General features: G+C 47.7%; 1 protein-coding gene across 1 annotated transcript in view; it reads left to right on the top strand.

The window, feature by feature from the left end:
• DSCAML1 (Down syndrome cell adhesion molecule like 1) overlaps window positions 1-18,152 on the top strand; it is a 462,169-nt gene that overhangs the window by 400,861 nt on the left and 43,156 nt on the right. The window contains exons 12-16 of the mRNA XM_006890820.1: window positions 4,060-4,259; window positions 4,810-4,906; window positions 5,458-5,586; window positions 15,609-15,776; window positions 17,226-17,296. Coding sequence (XP_006890882.1) covers window positions 4,060-4,259; window positions 4,810-4,906; window positions 5,458-5,586; window positions 15,609-15,776; window positions 17,226-17,296 — 665 coding nt within the window. The remainder of the gene's footprint in view (window positions 1-4,059; window positions 4,260-4,809; window positions 4,907-5,457; window positions 5,587-15,608; window positions 15,777-17,225; window positions 17,297-18,152) is intronic.

Here is an 18,152-nt window from a genome sequence, read left to right as displayed (position 1 = left end):
TAGATATTAATGTCTTTATATTCTAAACAATGCACTTGAGTGAAGCTCAGAGAAATATAATGTATCAAAGGCCACAGAGATGGTAGACACAGAAATAGAGACCAAGCATTTCTGGCCACCAGGCCCGAGTGGGGCATAGAAGGTAGAGGGATAAGATCTCTCTCCTTTCTCCATGGCTTGTCTGAGCTGATTATGAGCTTCAGGACAGTTAAGTGTGTCCATTGCCATGATTAGCAGTCAGCTGTTGGGACTATGAAGCAAGGCCACCCAAAGTCCCAGGTGTGGTGGTTATGCAGGACTGATGGCCCAGCGGGCTCTGAGGCCTGTCCAGAATCTCTGGAGGCTCTGCTGTCTCAGCTGCTCACGTCTTTTTGAACAGATCTGATGAGAGAAGGAAAAGCTCCCCGAGGTGGCCTCACCATGTATGGGTGCATAGCTTGTGCACTGCTCAAAGGCTGCATGCACGCAAAATCTAACCAGTTGTATTGCCATGGCCTCCATCACAATTCATAGCAGCAACCCCATAGGTCAAAGCAGAGCTGCCCTCACAGCATGTCCAAGGGTGTAAAGACTGGTGCATCTTTCTCCTGTGGAGCAACTGGTGGGATCAATCCACTGGCATTATGGTTAACAGTCAAGTGTCTTCACCACTGTACCACCAAGGACTGCTGATTCACACACGACCCCTGAAGGGCAGAACAGGGGTGTGACGCTGGCTTGACACTAGTGGACCACTTTGAAGTCATTCTACCAAAGCACTCACTCTTCTTTTTAGCAATCCCAAAGGCATGTAGTTCAAATCCATCAGCTGCTTTTCGAGAGAAGGACAGGCAATCTCCTCCCGTGTGATTTACTGCCTCTGAAAACCCACTGGAGGGTCAGCTAAGGGTCAGTTCTGACTCAACAGCGCGCCACACACCACTATCACCTCTGACCTGAGCGGCGACTTGATTATTTCCCCACACTCCTCTCTCTTGATCTCTATATCTATCTCTGTATGTCCCTCTCTGTCACTTTCTGTCTCTGTCTCTCTCTCTCTCTCTCTTACACACACACACACACACACACACACACACACACACACACACACATAAACACCCTCACCACCTCTGCTCAGACATCCCCACTCCTCTGTGGCATCTGCAGCAACCTCTCAGGAGCCCAGCTGCCCAGGGGTCCCAAGCCTCAGCCCACTGATCAGTTCCCTGAGACACAACACAAACCGCCTGGTGCTTCTACCCCCACCCCCACCCTGCATTTCGGTTCTCCGGTGAAGATGGAGGCATCTGCAATGCAAGGCCCGACTTGTTGATGTAAAATCTTACTCTATATTCTACCCAGGTTTATACGAGTGAATTATGCAAATCTTTGATGGAAAAATATTCCTCTGCACATCCTTGAGAGTGTAAAACCTTAGTCAATAATTCATACTCGGATGTCTCTGACTGCAGGCTTTTTCTTCATTATAACTTGCACCTAGTTATTTGTCTTTCGTGTTTTATTGTATATCCTGGTGTAATGCCGTGCATTATAAAATTTATCTGCTCATTATTTGATGAGCTGGGGCTGGAGAATGGGCTGAGAGGCTGGTTCCAGGCTAGGCCCAGAGCTGCCTCTCTCAGCGTCACAAACACCTAAGAAGGAGGCAGAGGGGATGGCTGGCTATTAGGTGTGGCTTCAGGGAGTCAGAAAATTCTTCATTCTTCTATGGCTCATTCCAAATGCCTCTCCCCATGATTGGTGTCTCAGGTCCACCATTATGGCCCCATTGTCTCCTTCTTTTCTCCAAAAGCATATCTGCCCTTACAGGTCAATGTGCCCAGAAAGTCATCCAGAATGAACCTTGTTTGAACACGTCTTTGAAAGGGAACCTTCATTCATTGTCTTTGAGCAGGAACCGACTCCTAGCTGACTCTCCACTGGGTCTCCAAGGAAGTAAATCCCAAGGGAGGAGATTGCTCATCTTTCTGCCTCTGAGCTGGTGGTAGATTTGAACAGCCAGAGAGTGTTGGCCTTTGAGTTAGCAGCAGGGAGGAAATCCTGAGGACAGAAGGGAAGGGCCCACCATTGCGGTGGAGCAGGCATGCACAGGGGCTGGGTCTCTGCTCTGCAAATGGGATGTCTCCCCAAATGGACAAATGGCAGGGAGTGTGTCTGCCTCCTGCTGCCGTGCCCAATCCCTCCCCATTTATATTCTCTGTGGTGGTTGTGGACATCACTCCCAGGGATGAAATCCAGTGTCTGAGGCCCTGGATTCTGTATGACAGGTTGATGAAGGAGAGGGAACGTGAGGACATCCTGCCAATCATGCCAGGCCATTCTTCCTTCCGAAGCCACCACACCTCATTTCTGCCTCTGAGCCTTTGCTCAGGCAACTCCACCGCCCTGATGCCCTCTGTTGGCTCATCTGAGTTCTCATGATGACAAGTGCTATGTACTCACCCCCAGCATAGCCTTTACTATTCTCTACTGGAATTGCTATTTCTGTTGTCTGTTGTCAACTCCAGACTACTGGTGATCACAGCCCACGTGGGGCCTGTTCACTGGAGCTCAAGGTCTGGCGCTAAATAAATGTGAGTGGAATGGATGGTGCCTCTCCACATACCTTTACTCAAAATTCCTTCTTCCTAGTCTCTTGGAAACACCATCAGATTGTCATCTTTCTCGTGATGGTCATGTGTATGCCTTCTCCTCCCTGGTGCCCCCTTTTCTCAAAATCTCCAGCCCCCAGGAAGCAAGAACCATATCTCATCATGTGTATCCCCAAGCCTGGCATGGTGCTTGGTGATGACATAGGTGCCCAACTGGAAAGAGAGAAAGGAGGCAGGATTTCTCCAGCAGAGGGACATCTCTCCCCTCAGCCATCTCCGGAGTGCTTGGGCCTAGGGGAGGGCTAAGTGATGAGAAATTTCTCCTTAGGCCAATGGGAAGTCTCCTGTTGAACAGCTAGGTCTATGGTTGATCCATGGTGATTTTATCAAGTCAGTGGTGAGGGGTGGACATCCCGGTTAGCTCTGTATAAGAAAGCTGAGGTACACACGCATGGTAAGTCAGTGCTGGTATAAACACTCGAGTGTCTCCACACCTCCCTTCCTGATTGCACTGTCACCTGGCTCCCATCCACCTGGCTAGATCACTGATATCCTAGGCTGCAGGTGATGCTTCCAGGACCACAGGAGGAGGGAGGGCTGGCTCTCCTGATCTGAGATAAAGCTATTTATCTGGAGGGGAGGGGGAGAAAGTTGGGACCACGCAGGACTTGAGGTTTCTCAGGTCCTTGGAAGAGTCCTGATGCCTAGAAGCAGGGGAGTAAAAAGCTGCCCCCTGTGACGAATGTCTTAACTATAGAGAGGACGTGGAGGCCCAGTTCTTCACAGTAGAGTTGGACGTGGAGCCTACAGTTCCATATAAATCACAAAACACAGATTTTGGGGTACAGGGATCTATGGATTTTTATTTCACTAACTTAAATTTAACATTCCCTTCCATTCTGAGAATAACAAGAAACCACAGCAGGAGCAGAACCTACAACAATCACTAAGAGAATGCCAAATCTTTGCGAGTCTTACCATAACTGTTGCACATACCTCAAAATATCATCTATTTCAGATGGTAATGAGACCCACTTAAACCAGTTGCCACTGGGGTAGATCCCACTATTTAATGTTTCCACCAGGGGGTGCCACGGCTAGATTTCATAGGGTAATAAGAAGGGCATTTATGATATTGTGCCATCTTATATGACAAGTTTTCTTCTTAGTGTTCTAAATAATTATATAACCATATTTCAAAATTGGCTGTATTGTGTGTATTTAGAAACGTTATTCTGAGGTGGAGAGAAGCTGCCTTATTCAGGGATGATGAGGAGAAAGGGTTGTGCCTACAGTCTACTCTTGACCTTCAATAAACCCTTTCCAGGGAGCTGAGATGTTCTGGGGTGAGAAGGGGGAACCCAGGCAGGGTCTCTGCACTGGCCTTGTCCTCACACCTCCTGTTTCTTGAGGAACCTCCAGTTCCTGACCCTGATTGGGGCTTCCTGTGCCTCCTCCCCTCCCCTAGTCCCAGCCATGATCACCTCCCACCCCAATACCACCATCGCCATCAAGGGCCACGCCAAGGAGCTGAACTGCACAGCGCGGGGCGAGCGGCCTATCATCATCCGCTGGGAGAAGGGTGACACGGTCATCGACCCCGACCGTGTCATGCGATACGCCATCGCCACCAAGGACAATGGAGATGAGGTTGTGTCCACGCTGAAGGTAAGTGCCCACCCCATGCCACATGGACCCCCATCCCCCAGAATGAAGCTCCCTCAGTCAGAACATGTGTCTGGAGGTGAATCAAAAAGTCAGAGGATCCCCATCCCACAGCCCATAGTATCTCCTGGTCCTCACTTAGGGAGCCCTGGTGGCATAATGCATAAAGTACCAGACTGTCAATTGGAGGGTTGGCAGTTCAAAACCACTAGGTGCCCTATGTGTGTGTGTGGGGGGGGAATTAGCAATTCTTCCCAAACCCTCAGAAGCCCAATAGAAGGTGATTACGAGTGAGAACTGACTCACCAACAGTGCCTCTTCTTCCTTACTTATTCCCTTTTCCATCCTAGACTTTGTGTTAGGAATTCACTGGGTTGCCCTCCAAGCTTTTATCCTCAGAACCCACTGGGAAAACAAGCCCTTGACACAACCCCTTACGAATTGCCTGCCCAGAACAAGATGACCTCTGTTGAGCGGGCCCCCTTTACCTGACCAGCTCTAAAAGACTCTCCCTGTTTCCTTCCTTTCTCCTGTCCTGACACCCCTCTCCCAGCTCAAGCCAGCTGATCGTGGGGACTCTGTGTTCTTCAGCTGCCATGCCATCAACTCTTATGGGGAGGATCGGGGCTTGATCCAACTTACTGTGCAAGGTACCGTTGTCACTTGTTGCTTGCTCCCCCACACACCCAGGGGCTCAGGGGAGCGGGGCAGTGTCCACACCATGGTCAGGGATGACAGCCAATGGTCTTGTGGGAAAGTCCCTCTACTCTCCCTCCTGCCCCAAGTGGAGAGAGAAGGTCCAGTCTGTGACAGAGGCAGAAAAGAACTGAAGTGGTGATGTCCTGAGACAGTCAATTGTGAGCCCCAGACGTGGGAGGACCAATCCCTGGGCTCAGACTCCTGGAAAGCATGGGGAGGGAAAGTCCTCTCAGAGGAGCAAAAGGTCATCTCTGAGGAGCCCTAAGAAAGGGCCTGCCGCCTCCAAGCCACAGAAGAGGGAAACACACAGAAGACACACGGGGGAGGGGGGAGTCCTCTGCCTTCAGCACTGGTACTGGGCCTTCCCAGTTCTCGCCTTGCCCTGACCCCAGGGCTCCAGGGACCTAGGCCAGACTAGGTGACACCCACTCCTAGAATGTAGCAGAACCACGGTCCTCCCACTTCTATCATCCTCACTCCTACCTCCCCCCCAACAACTCAGAGCCCCCTGACCCTCCAGAGCTGGAAATCCGGGAGGTGAAGGCCCGGAGCATGAACCTGCGCTGGACTCAGCGATTCGATGGGAACAGCATCATCACGGGCTTCGACATCGAATACAAGAACAAGTCAGGTAGGTGTTGGTCGGGAGGGGAGAGCCCTGCCTGGCACAGCTGGCCCCCGTGACACATTCCTGCCAGCACCCCATCTGGGCTGTGTCTAAAGAGAAACGCCCTGATAGGACTGGAGCCCAGGGACCAGACAGGGAACTCCTTAGTGATCAGGAGGATGTCAGTGACCTTCAAGAGTTATCTTTGGGCAAAGTCTAAAAGATGACTTGATTTTATTTATTTTATTGTGTGTTTTGTTGTTGTTGTTGTTTTTAAGTTTAAAGGGCTTGTGTACAGGGGCTGGAAGCTATCTCTGTTGGACAAGAAATTAGTATGACTGGGCACTCCAGGTTTTAGATCAATGGGGTCAAAATTCAGATCTTCCCAAGAATGAGTTGTTGGGGCTCAGAAGCCCCTAGACAGGCAGAGGTCTGAATCTCCTCCTCCTCCTCCCCTTCCTCTTTGCCCTCCTCCTCCTCCTGGAAGCCTCCCCAGCCAGTTCCTACCCTTGCCTCATGAAGCACTTGGGAGGCAAAGGGGTCAGTGGGTGTCTGAGTCTCCCACAGTTGAGCAGCAGAATAACAAGGAGAGGTCTCAAAGGGCAAGAGGCCTAGAAAATGGACCACCCGAAAGGAGACAGAGGTGTGCATGTGCGTATGTGCACTGACCGCCTCCAGATAGTATGTGAGAAACAAGCAAGGAGGGGTTGCCTCTGAGAGGCGCCTGAGTGTTTTCAAGGCAGGGTGAGAGGAGAGCGTCTAGTTCTGGGTCCTTTTGGTGCCTTTTGAATTCAATTCTATAAACTTGCATTAGGTTTTCAAAATAATTTTAAAATAAATCATAGTGTTGAAATGGAAGATGTTATAGGAGAGAGAGAGTGAGTGAGAGTGTGTGTGCGTGTGACACAACAAAAAGAAAATAAAGATAAACAACATAGAAGCAAGCCTAGAAACTTCAAGCCTCCTTTGTTCTCTGTGCCTAGTCCATCCTGACTCATCCTTCAGGTCTTAGAGAGATCCGAGGCTTTGTGTTCTCCTGCCACCTTCCAGATCCTCTTCTCTCCCCCTGAGCACAGCACGTGGCCTCTGTCTGTCCATCTGTCCTCCCTTCTGGGATGACCAGGTCCTGTCACCTGGCACAGGATCTGGCCACATAGGAAATGCCCAGCAAATGTTGAAGTAAGACACAGTAAAGCAAATCTTGAGAAGCAACTCAGTCTCGATTAAACCTTTGGTCTGTCATCTTTGACACGGTTTCGACAAAGCAGAGCTCTGTCATTAGAAGCTTATGGTGCAATTGGAGAGAGGTACAGTCAAAACCATCTAGAGGTTAAACTTGCTGCCAAACAGAGTGTCATGAAAGGTTGTGTTCTGATCTCATGCAGATGCTACATTGCGCTGGGTCTTGAGGATTGAAAGGCACTGGGCCAAGTTCTTAGGGAATAGTTAAGGGTACTACCCAAGCCAGGGCACCCTGACCTCCATGAAACAAGTAGCCTTGGATAGGGTTCATAAACACAGTACATGAGAAGTAAGGTTTTAAAGACTCTGAGGAAAGCTTGTGGAGGGGAAAAAAACTTTCCAAGACAAGCTTCTGTTTTGTTGAAGAAGGTTTAGTCTATAAGGAGTTGCACTGCCATTAGATAGAAAACGAATTGAGGGGAGAGAAAGAAAGGGGGTGGAGGGCGGAAGAGCAGGAGTGGAGGGGAAGAGAGGGGAAGGGGAGGGGGGAGAGAAAAGGAGAGGGGTAGGGGAAGGAGAGGAAGGAAGGAAGGAAGGAAGGAAGGAAGGAAGGAAGGAACTGGTCCCAAGAAATGAACAGGCCTTTATTTCATAGTCTGAGAGCAATGCTAAGTGACAAGTGACCAGGAGCAGAGAAAGTTAAGAATAAATACAGATGGAAAGAAGAGAGAGGGAGAGAGAGAGAGAAAGAAAGAAAGAAAGAAAGAAAGAAAGAAAGAAAGAAAGAAAGAAAGAAAGAAAGAAAGAAAGAAAGAAAGAAAGAAAGAAAGAAAGAAAGAAAGAAAGAAAGAAAGAAAGAAAGAATAACATCCCTGCCATTAGGGGCAGTTCCTTCTTTTAAGTCCTGTGGAGAACTAGGGAAGATAGTATTTCTCAGAATTTGGGGTGTTAATTAAGTTAGGTCTGAGCCTCTGTGATCAGGCTCAGAGCCTTATCAGGATCTCTTGTCTGGTCTGGTCTTTGATATGGCTTATGTTAATCAGGTTTCTCAGGAAGTGATCAGTTCTGGGGAGGGGAGGGCAACTGCCATATTCTTCCTCCATTAACCCAAAGGGGGCGCTTCTCTGGTGGCTTGAATCCACCAGCAGCAACATGGGAGAAAAATGGGCAATCTCGTTCTGTGCAATTTACAGCCTCTGAAAACCCACTGGAGGGTCAGCTATGAGTCAATTCTGACTAGCGGACAGTGAGTTTGAATTGAGTGCGAAGGGCCCTGAGAAACATTCACCTGGTGGCTCTGTAAAGGAGGCATATGAGTCGAAGGAATTGGTCCCAATATGAGTAAGGAGGTCGCTGCAGCCCTGCGAGGCCAGATAAGTGGCAGGGCCTTAGAAGAGAAACAGGTGCAGGGAGGAAAGGACAGCAGACCTGTCCATCTCACATCACATCTCAGGACTACCTGGGACTGGGCCCAATCTGCCCAGGAGTCAGGCGGACGAGGCTGACCTGTCGGCCACCATCTCCATCCAGCGCGTGTGCACTATCTCTCTGCCACCTGATATGCAGGCCATGTTTCTGCTCATACCCAGGGGTGAGTGCTGGATGCCTGGGCTGTCTCTGGCCCCTCTCCCACACTGCTCCGTGTAACTGCCTCCCATGGCCTCTGCCTTCACTGACAACTCTCTAATGTATGGAAACCCTTCCGGGGGGGGCACTGCTCGGCCTGGTGAAGCCGAGAACATCACACGTCTGGAGAGCTGTGCAGGGTTAAGAGGTGGGCAGAAAAGAAGGTATGTTCAGAACCTCACCAGGCCTTCCCATAACCTTCCACACAGGTCTCCAGACAAGAAAAAGACTGGCATGCTCCAACCCAGAGTCTGGAATGCCAGCATGAGTGGGCAGGCTTGGCGTTGTTTTTAGCTGCACTGAGGCAGCTCCCGCTGGTGGTGAGCCCCTGTACAACAGAACAAAACACTGCCCTGCCCTGCCTTGCCCTGCCTTCCAGCGCCGCTGTTGTTGATTGGTGTTTGCGCTTGGGTCAGAACTGGCTTGTAGCTGAGCTTCCAGCTGGTTTTCAGAGGCAGTAAATCCCATGCAAGGAGATGCCCCCTCCTTCCAGCACTGTATCAGATAATATCCTGCTGAGATTCATGGAGTTTTCATTGGCCAATTTCTGACAGTAGATCGTAGGCCTTTCTTTCTAATCTCAGTCTTAAAACTCCACCAAAACCTGTCCATAGGTGACTCTACTGGTATTTGACATATCGATGGCACGGTTCCCAGTGTCACAGCAACTCACGAGCCACCACAGCAGACAATCGACAGATGGTGGTGCTGTAAGGGGCAGGATGAAAGCTGAACATTTGTCCCTTCAACAAAGTCTTTGCATCTTTAAAAAAGAAAGTTTCCGCACCAAGAGCACTGAGAAGCCAGCTGGTCCTTGCTCGTGCCTTTGGGTGGGGCTGTTCCAGGCCAGCCATCCAGACAAGTCTCTACTACATCCTGGGTGGTTTAGAAAAAGGAGCCCTCCAGCTTCCTTCCTTTGCCCATAATGGCTTTACTAAATCATGAATGCATGAGAATGACAGGGGGTTACTACAGTGCAGGCAGAGAGAACCCCAGCTTCTTCATCCGCAGAGTGGGAACAGCAATGCTGGGCTCACAGGACCATGCTGAGAATAAAGGAAGATCGAGCAGCTAGCAAGCACAGTACATAAACCTTGAACAAATGTAAGTTCCTTTCTCCTTCCTCACCCAAATGTCTCATGTGGCAGCTGAGAGGCCCGTGGGATTCACAGACTGAAGATACATGTCTGTCAGTCAGCAACTGAGTACCAATTTTCTTCCTTTCCTTTCTTTTATTAGTTTGTTTTGTTTTTTGGGGTGTTTTTTTTCCCTTCAGAATAATGTACCAGCCATGTGGCAGGGAAAGAGGGAAAGAACTGAGACAGAATGTTGCCCTTGGAGCTTATGATGCATTTGGAGTGCGAACACATACACACACTCACACATATGCACATTTTTCAGAACCATTACAAAGCACTATCCAATCAAGTGTAATACACCACAAACAGTATTATAAGAGAACTGGAAAAGGTATCCAAGGGAACAGAAGGGCGGCTTGAAGGAGGGATGAGCGTGTGTGTGTGTGTGTGTGTGTGCGCGCACACACACACACACGCGCACGTACAGTATGTCTATCGTGGCCACTTCCTGCATCTGTAGAATAGGGGACTAGGAACCATCCTCAAAGCAGAAGACTTGGGTTGTCCTAGTCCCAGAGCTGTGTGACCTCTAGCAATCTACGTCCCTTCTCTGGGCATCTTTTTATCTAGAAGATGAAGGCAGTCCCATGTAATCTTCTGAGTGGCTGTAAGGATTAGGTGAATGTAGTGATTTAGGCAGTGTTGGCTGGCACCAGGCATGGCACATCTCTGTACCTTTCCCATGGCTGCATCCTATGTCTCTGCTTCCCCTCCTCCTGTTCCTCTTGCCCCCCAGCCACACCCACCCTGGGCTGGACCAGCTGCTCCTGACCTCATTCTTTGCCCTAGCTGTGCCTTTGCTGGATTTTCTACCATGTTGCTCATCGTGTTAATTTTCCAAGGGAAATTACCAAGCCTGCCCTTTCTAAGCCATCCTGCTCACACTGACTTCCCTTGGCCCCAGGCAGCAGAGTAATAATACATGAATGCTGAATGATAAATAGCACCATCCACACAAATCTATCAGATGGCGCTGTGCAGATTTAAAAATGCCGACACCAGATTCTGCCTCTGTTCCCCAAGCAAGGAGCAGGGATGGATTCTTTGAGGTTGACCTCCATGCCTGAGAGGCAGCCTCATGGTACAGGCTGGTGTGGGGTGAGCCACCCTGATGTGGTGTCATGCTGCTGTCAGCAGGACTGTGGCTGTGGGAGGCATGGGTGGTGCAATGTCCTGGCACTGTCCCTGTTACTCAAGGAGTCTGTTCTTCGTGCTACAGAGAGATTGTCATGAGGGGGTTGGGGGCTGTGATGCACAGAGAAAATCAGACATGTAGAATGCATTTGTTTTCCAGACACAGGCAGCTAAATGCTCCAGATGTGGCTTTTGTCCAAGCACTCCCCCTCTGCACTGAACGTGTCTCTGGAAAAATCAGGCTCCCGATCCCCTCTCAGCAAGCAGCCCGCAGAGTAGAAGGCACTGACATCTCCCTAGCCACTTCCTTATTTTTTTAAGAAGAATATTTTGCCTCATAAACCCTTTGATGAAGAAAGGGAGAGAGAGCCCTTAATGAAATATGTTAATCTGGGTAATGCCAGGCTCATATGAAAGAGAATATTAAAAGAGACAACAGTCACCAAAGCCAGCCCGAGAGAGCTGAAAAAAAAGAGAGGGAACAAAATAGGGCCCCTGATTTGAGCTCTTGGGGGTCAAGGAGATGGCGGTGATCACGTTTGGAAAGCCAGCTAAGGGGCTCTAGATTTGACTCTGATTTATTTGCCTGGAAGGGTTGTGTGGGGGGAGAGACGTTTTGTGCCAACATCAAAGCTGATTTTAGGAACACAAGGTCAAATCCACCTGCAAACTGTTGGCCCCAAGCAGGAAAATAAAGGAGCTGCTCTCTGGGGCATCGCTCCCACCCACCTCCCTGTGATTGGCAGCAAAGTGAGGCAAGGAGGGGTATTTATTGTAACTGTGAAATACAGAGTAAAGGACAGCTGTCTCAAATTAGCATACGGGGGTGGGGGGGTTAGTCAGAGGTTTAGTCTGGCTCTTAGTCCGAGGGCTCATGCCTTCAGGAGGATTAGCATCTCCTCAAGCAGTTGCATCCAAAGGGTCTACCACGTAGTGAAGGGCGGGTCCAAGCGCCATGACTGTTCAGAGGAGAATGGCCAGAAAGGTGTGCTTGGGCCAGATGTTGCAGGCTTGGATCCGGTTAGGTATGGCTTTATTCTAAGCACAAGAAAAACCACTGGTATGCATTGAGTTGTGTCTCAGTCCCCAGATACATTGGAATCCTAATCTTTACACTTGCGAATGTAATCCCTTTGGGAACAGGGTTTTCTTTGTGATGCTAATAATGCCATATCTCTGTAAGATGTGTTCTAAACCTAATCACTTCTGAGTTGTGCAAAGTGTGGATCAGACACCAGCAAATACAAACAAGAAGAGGTGCTACATGAAGATACCAATGAGCTGAGGAAAAGAAGCTGGAAGAGACAGGACCTTCCCCCAGAGGCAACAAAAAGTCACCTAGAACTAGTACCTGGAACTCAGACTTCTAGACATCTGAACTTGGAGAAAATAGATATCTGTTCTTTAATGCCACCCACTTTGGTATTTTGGTTATAGGAGTGCTAGAAGACTAAGACAACTATGGAGGGATTTTATGGATAGAGATGATAGTGTCGTTTTTTTAAAGACCACAATTAGTCCTTGGCTTGGGAAGAACTTGATCATATGTGTAGCATGAATGACAGCTGAATTGGAGATGGCTTTCAGCAGCGAATGGAGAATGAGTTGATGGGCCACCTAGTGGATGAGGGAGGCTAGTTAGGAGGCTGCCCCCCTGATCCAAGTGAGGACAACATTAGCTTGGCCTGGGAAGAGCAGGAGATGGAAAGAAGTGGATTTAAGAGATCCTTAGTTCACACAACCTGTAGGATATGATAGGGAAGGAGAGGGAAGAGTCAAGAATAGCAAACACCTGAGTTTTAGGCAAGCCTGATGGATAATGGTCCATTTGCTGAGATAGGAAATCCAGGATGGAGATGGACTCATAGGATGTATGACAGACAACTCCTGTCTTGGACATACTGAGCTTTTGAGGCACCTTTGAAACATTGAAGAGGAGACACCAACTAAACAGTAGCTTTTAAAGATCTGGAACTCAAAGAAAAGATCTAGTCTAGGTACAAATTTGTGAGTTATCTGTGTATATGTATAAAAAGAAGTTTTGATGAAAATGAGAGCAATTAGTATCAGGGAAGTCAGAAAAGAGAAGTCCAAAGGTTAAACACACTGCAAGGTCAAGTGAGAAATGAGAACTGGAAAATAGTGTCTTAGTTATCTACAGCTGCTGTAACAAATATGTGTGTGTGGTTTTAAAGAAGAGACCTTTTTTCTCCCCTCACAGTTCTCAAGGCTAAAAGTCCCTAGCTGGCTCTCAGTCAGGTCAAGTCCTTTCTTGTTGATATTTCTTGGTTTCTTGGTGTTCCTTGACTTTTGGATAGTCTTCACACTACATTTGTTTTCCCTCGTGTGTTTCTAAGGAGCTCTGGTGGCATAGTGTAGGATTGATAACCAAAAGATCAGGAGTTTGAGTCCACCAGCTGCTCCATAGGAGAAAGATGGGCAATATCTTCCCATTAAAGTTTACATTCTCAGAAACCCAATGGAGAATCACTAGGAGTCAGAATCAACTTGATGGCTATGGATTGGGTATATGTCTCTCTGTCTACTCTGTTCCTTTAATAACTCAGACACAATCATGTTTATGATCTCTCTTACATTGATATGACTTTGTTAACATAAATAAAATTCTATTTCCAAACAGGATCACATCCACAGATACAGAAGCTAGGCACTTAACACATCTTTTTCAGGGATAAGAGCCTCTGCTTGGTGCAACAGTTAACATGCTTGCTAACCAAAAACTTGGAAGTTCACGTCCACAGAGAGGCACCTTGGAAGAAAGCTTGGCTTTCTATGTCCAAAGAATTCACCATTGAACATCCTGTAGACACAGGGAGGAAGTGAGAAGAATGGCATTGCAATGTGGGGATTGCAGGGTCACAAAACACAATGTTTTATGAACTGTTGAATGGAAAATCAGTTCACTCTATAAATTTTCACTCAAATTGTGATAAAATTTAGAAAGAAACCCTATGGAGCACAGTTCTAATCCACATGTAGGGTCACCAGGAGTCAGAATTGACCCAGTGGCCACGGGTTCGGTTATTGGGTGGGGGGGAGTGGGAAAATCCACAAACGCACCCACTAGACTTGGTTACGTGGGAGTTGCCCGAACCATGGAGAAATGACACTGTTATAGAGATGGAGAACACGAGCTCGGTCTCAGCTGTCCAACTCAGCACTTGGTACGTCACAGATGCTTGATGGATATCAGGTCCTCTTTTCCTTACCCCCTCTGTTTTCAGACACATCGTATTGACTGGGTCTCCTCCCTCAGCCTGTACTCATCAAAAATAAATGCACTAGTTCATTCTTCCTCTCCTATAAACACGGGCAAATCAAATATGATTTCTGAGCTGGCACCAGCTCCCAGGATGTCAGAAAGAGAGACGTGAATACTACCTTTCGAGTTGCTAGCCCATCCAGTCCCAGGCCAGGGAGGTGCCCGCAATATGTAGCAACCCGCATTTTTGTAATCTGGCTTAACCTGTCAGGCAGAGGGACTCTCCAGGTTGCTGAGGTGTTTTAAAAGACAAGGAGAAAAGAATGTGTTTCTGAGCATCGACAGCCTGCCATTTTGTTTCTTTGGCTTGTGAATCTGCAGGATTATATGCAAAGTTGCAGATGGGGAGCTGGGCTGGTGCCCTTCACTGATACTGAGCCTCAGCACCAATTGCTGAAAACGAGAGTTTTACTAAAATACCAAGACTTCAACTAGCCAGAATCTGGAGGGATGGGAGAATCAGGTGAACCGGTTCTTCTGGTTAATTAAGCATTAGCTTTAAAAAAAAAATCGTAAAAATCTGTCTAGAATGCCTTAACCTCCTTTCCTGATTTAGGAATTAGACTGTAAAGAATACAATCTTAATCCTTTCTACTGGGAGGTGGGGTTTTTTTAGGATATTCTTCTGTGGATTTAGAAGGCGTGGAAAATTAGGTTGAATAGTGGTATGAGGATGTGCCCTGGAAAGATTTTTAAGCCTCGCTATCAGCTTGTTTCTTTCTGATATCCTCTCTTCCTTTTCAAAGTGAAGTACCAGTAAATAGTGCGAGTTACAAATTCGGCATTTGCAGGCTGCTAGCTGAGGGAGGCATTGCTGTAACTGCCATCTCTTCACATTTGTCTCTGGAATCCCCTGGTGGCTACACAGCAAAAAAATATATTGAATGAATGACTGGATTTCTCTAGAAATTCAGGGTGTTTAGTGTTGCAGTGTCCCTGAGAGGCATTTATCTCGTATTTTTCATGTTTTACAGTTTTACTTGATGTTAGCCCTGGAATAGGCCAACTGTTTCCCTGGACAAATCATGGACATTCTAATGTTTTGATTGGTCCTGACCCTGAAGACCTTCCTCCTGCTGGTGCAGGGAAGAGAGAGATTGAGGTTTAAACTGGGGACTCTGGCATTTGGCCTGAGCTACCCTTATCTCTAATATGCTACACTCGAGACCATCTCCCAAGTGCCTGGTGAATGCAAACACAGAAGCCTCCACTTGGCTTTCTCCTGTGCAGGGGGATCCTTGGGTGGAAGGGGCATTTCACACAAGTGTAGTCTTTGTTATACAGATAAGGCTTAGCAGGCCGTGGAGGGCAAAATAGAGTCCTGAATTCTTCATGGAAAATGCAGTTTCAATAATGAAGGATAGCTTTTTCATCAGATGTGATGGGCAAGTTAGACAATCTCCTCTCATGCAATTTGCAGCTTCTGAAAGCCAGCTGGAGGATTGGCTAGTGACAGAGGAGAGTCAGGCTTCAGATTCTTTATCCTCCTTGTCCATTTGCTCCTCCCCTGACTAGAGCATTCCTTGGTCTAAAAAGCCTGGAGCAGCTCCTTTCCCTTCTCTGTGAGCCACAGTCTCTTTGCACTGCAGTCTGTGTGCACTGAACTCCTTCTGGGTATCAAATCTGAGATTAGCAGTTCCAAAATTTGTCTGACTGGTTTGAAATGGATGTCCTCTCTCCAGATTCCTGGGACTTCAAGCAATCTACACGCAACATCTCCCCCACCATCAACCAGGCCAACATAGTGGACTTGCACCCGGCATCTGTGTACAGCATTCGTATGTATTCCTTCAACAAGATTGGCCGCAGTGAGCCAAGCAAGGAGCTCACCATCAGCACTGAGGAAGCTGGTGAGCACCTTACCCTGCCTCCCTGACTCCTTCAGGGGTCAAGTACGTCTGGCGCTCCTGCTAACTGCATCCTTTGTCAAGGGCTTGTAATCAGAAGGAAGGAGAGGGGGGAATTAAAAAGAAGGTAGGAGGAGAGAGCTCCCAGGGAATTTCTTTGGGTTTGTCTTCGTCATTGAAATATGTTCTGTATGCCTCCTTTCTCAGATAGAGAGAGGTCTAGATGCTGGACTTTGAGGAGCTATCCATGGTCCTGTCCTCCCCTGGCTCCAGCCAGATGTACTACTAGACATGAAAAGGATGGAGAATTTTAAGTCAAGGAATTTAAAACAAGATTTCTCCTGCTTTAATTTTGTGTGTTTGTGTACACGGAATATATTCATTCTACTATATATGCACTTCAACAAATAAGTATAAACATGGAACATGTTATAAACAACATCCACTGTTAATTTCCATCTTTCCAGAAGCCTTCCACCTGCCCTTCCCTAATCATAAGTCCACCCCTCCTTCTGAAGTACCTCATTCTTTTGTAAATAATTTGCCCATGTAAGTATTTCACACATGCACACACAATGCACATAGAAAACTAACATGTGAAGGACTTGCACAGTTTTGGGGGGGGGGAAGCAACAACAAACCCTGTATAGTTTGAACCTCATTTGTGAAGTAGCCACTATCTTGGCTTTGATGGTATTCATTGTTTTGCTTTTTCTTTTTCATGTTAATATCACATGTTTCTGCACACCTAAACCACACAGAGGGATAGAAATAGGCAATATTCATCCCATGGTCTTTTGAGTCTTGTTCACTCTGGTCAGTATTGTTTCAGTGAGTTTTGTTGGTGTTGTTGGTGCAGCACTAGAGTTTGTGGATGTTCTGTGGCACACAGTGTCCCACTGTATGACTACCCCACACTATCTGTTCATATGCTGCAGGTGGTCATGAGGTTGATGATCAGTCGAGGCTGTTTCTTACAAGCACAGAGATGTGAACACAGTCATTCCTTTATGCTAGTGCACAGGATGTGTGTTTCTCTGGGGATGTAACCAGTTGTACAGTTGCAGAGCTATGAGATAAGCATGCTTCCACTTGTAACTAAATATGTCCAACTGTTTTCTAAAGCCCTGATCCGTGCATGAGGGCCCTATTGCTCTGTATCTTGACCTAAACTTGTTGTAAATCTTTTTAAAAGTTTTTCCAGTCTGCTGAGTGTGTAGTAATACTTCATAGTCCCCTTTTGCTACATTTTCAGCAGACTCTGAAGGATCAGGACAATTAAGCCATGTGCTCATTCTAGAGGGGCTAGCCACTGTGGCTCTCTCTTCCTCTCAGAGGATGCACGGTTCCTGTCTCCCCAGCAGATCACCGGCTTGGGAGGATGAGAGGAGGACACAGGGCTCTTGCTTCTTCTTCTGAGACTTTACTCACAATGTTCCCTCTTCCCTCCAGCTCCAGACGGACCCCCCATGGATGTTACCTTACAGCCAGTGACCTCACAGAGCATCCAAGTGACCTGGAAGGTAAGAGAAGGTTAAAGTATTGCCCTTGAAAATGGTTCCTGGCCTCCTCCCTCCTCAGTCGAGGAGTGAAGCCCCATCAGGTGCCAATCTGATTTCTTGTGATGGTCACATCCACGTCCCGTAAAGATCAGTGAGGTTTGAAGGGGTGATGGAAAGGGGCCATAGGGAAGATCTGGACACCAGTCCCCACCTCCCTCTTGACCTGGCTCTCTGGAGGGTTTGATATGGCTGAGAAGACAAAGAAGTGTACAGTTAAAAAGAAGTTAAGATGCCTTTTTTCAGCACATTCTCCTGACCTCCCCCCAAATCCCACATGTTGTCATAGATCAAGAATTAGGACTGATCATATGTAGAGATTCTGTGAAGATTCCAGGAAGGGCTGGGACTCAAGTGAGGCCCACCCTAATCAGGGACCAGAGACATAGAATGAAAGTTAGGATAATGTGATATCCCAGCAGACATCTTGGACTTTGCAGGTCTCTGTTTCCTCATCTATGAAATCAGGATGAAAAGAACCACCCTCCCTCCTCTCAGGGGCAAAGAGATGGGATTTATATAGAGATAACAGACCACTACGTGCTCTAACCATTTCTAAGGGGCAGAATGGTTGAGAGAGGTGGGATGCTTAAGGAAAGTCTTAGAACAGGTCCACAGCTGGGCCAGGACTGGATGAACAGAGCCTTGAATAGAACCAGGATGTACCTTCCTGGAGCTCTGGTCACAGAGGCATGTCCCTGCTATGGCCAGAAGGACCACCAGTGCTGACAACTTCCCATCACACTGCATATCCAGCCTCCAAGTGCTTTGTCTCATCTGGCCTCTCACCACTCCTGAGGCAGAAGTGCTGTTATCGTCA

The sequence above is a fragment of the Elephantulus edwardii genome, unplaced genomic scaffold (genome assembly GCF_000299155.1).
Source record: "Elephantulus edwardii isolate Elephantulus edwardi_28Jun2011 unplaced genomic scaffold, EleEdw1.0 scaffold00093, whole genome shotgun sequence".
Lineage (NCBI taxonomy): Eukaryota > Metazoa > Chordata > Mammalia > Macroscelidea > Macroscelididae > Elephantulus > Elephantulus edwardii.
Note: the sequence above shows the minus strand (reverse complement) of the source record. Positions and strands in the feature narration are given on the sequence as shown.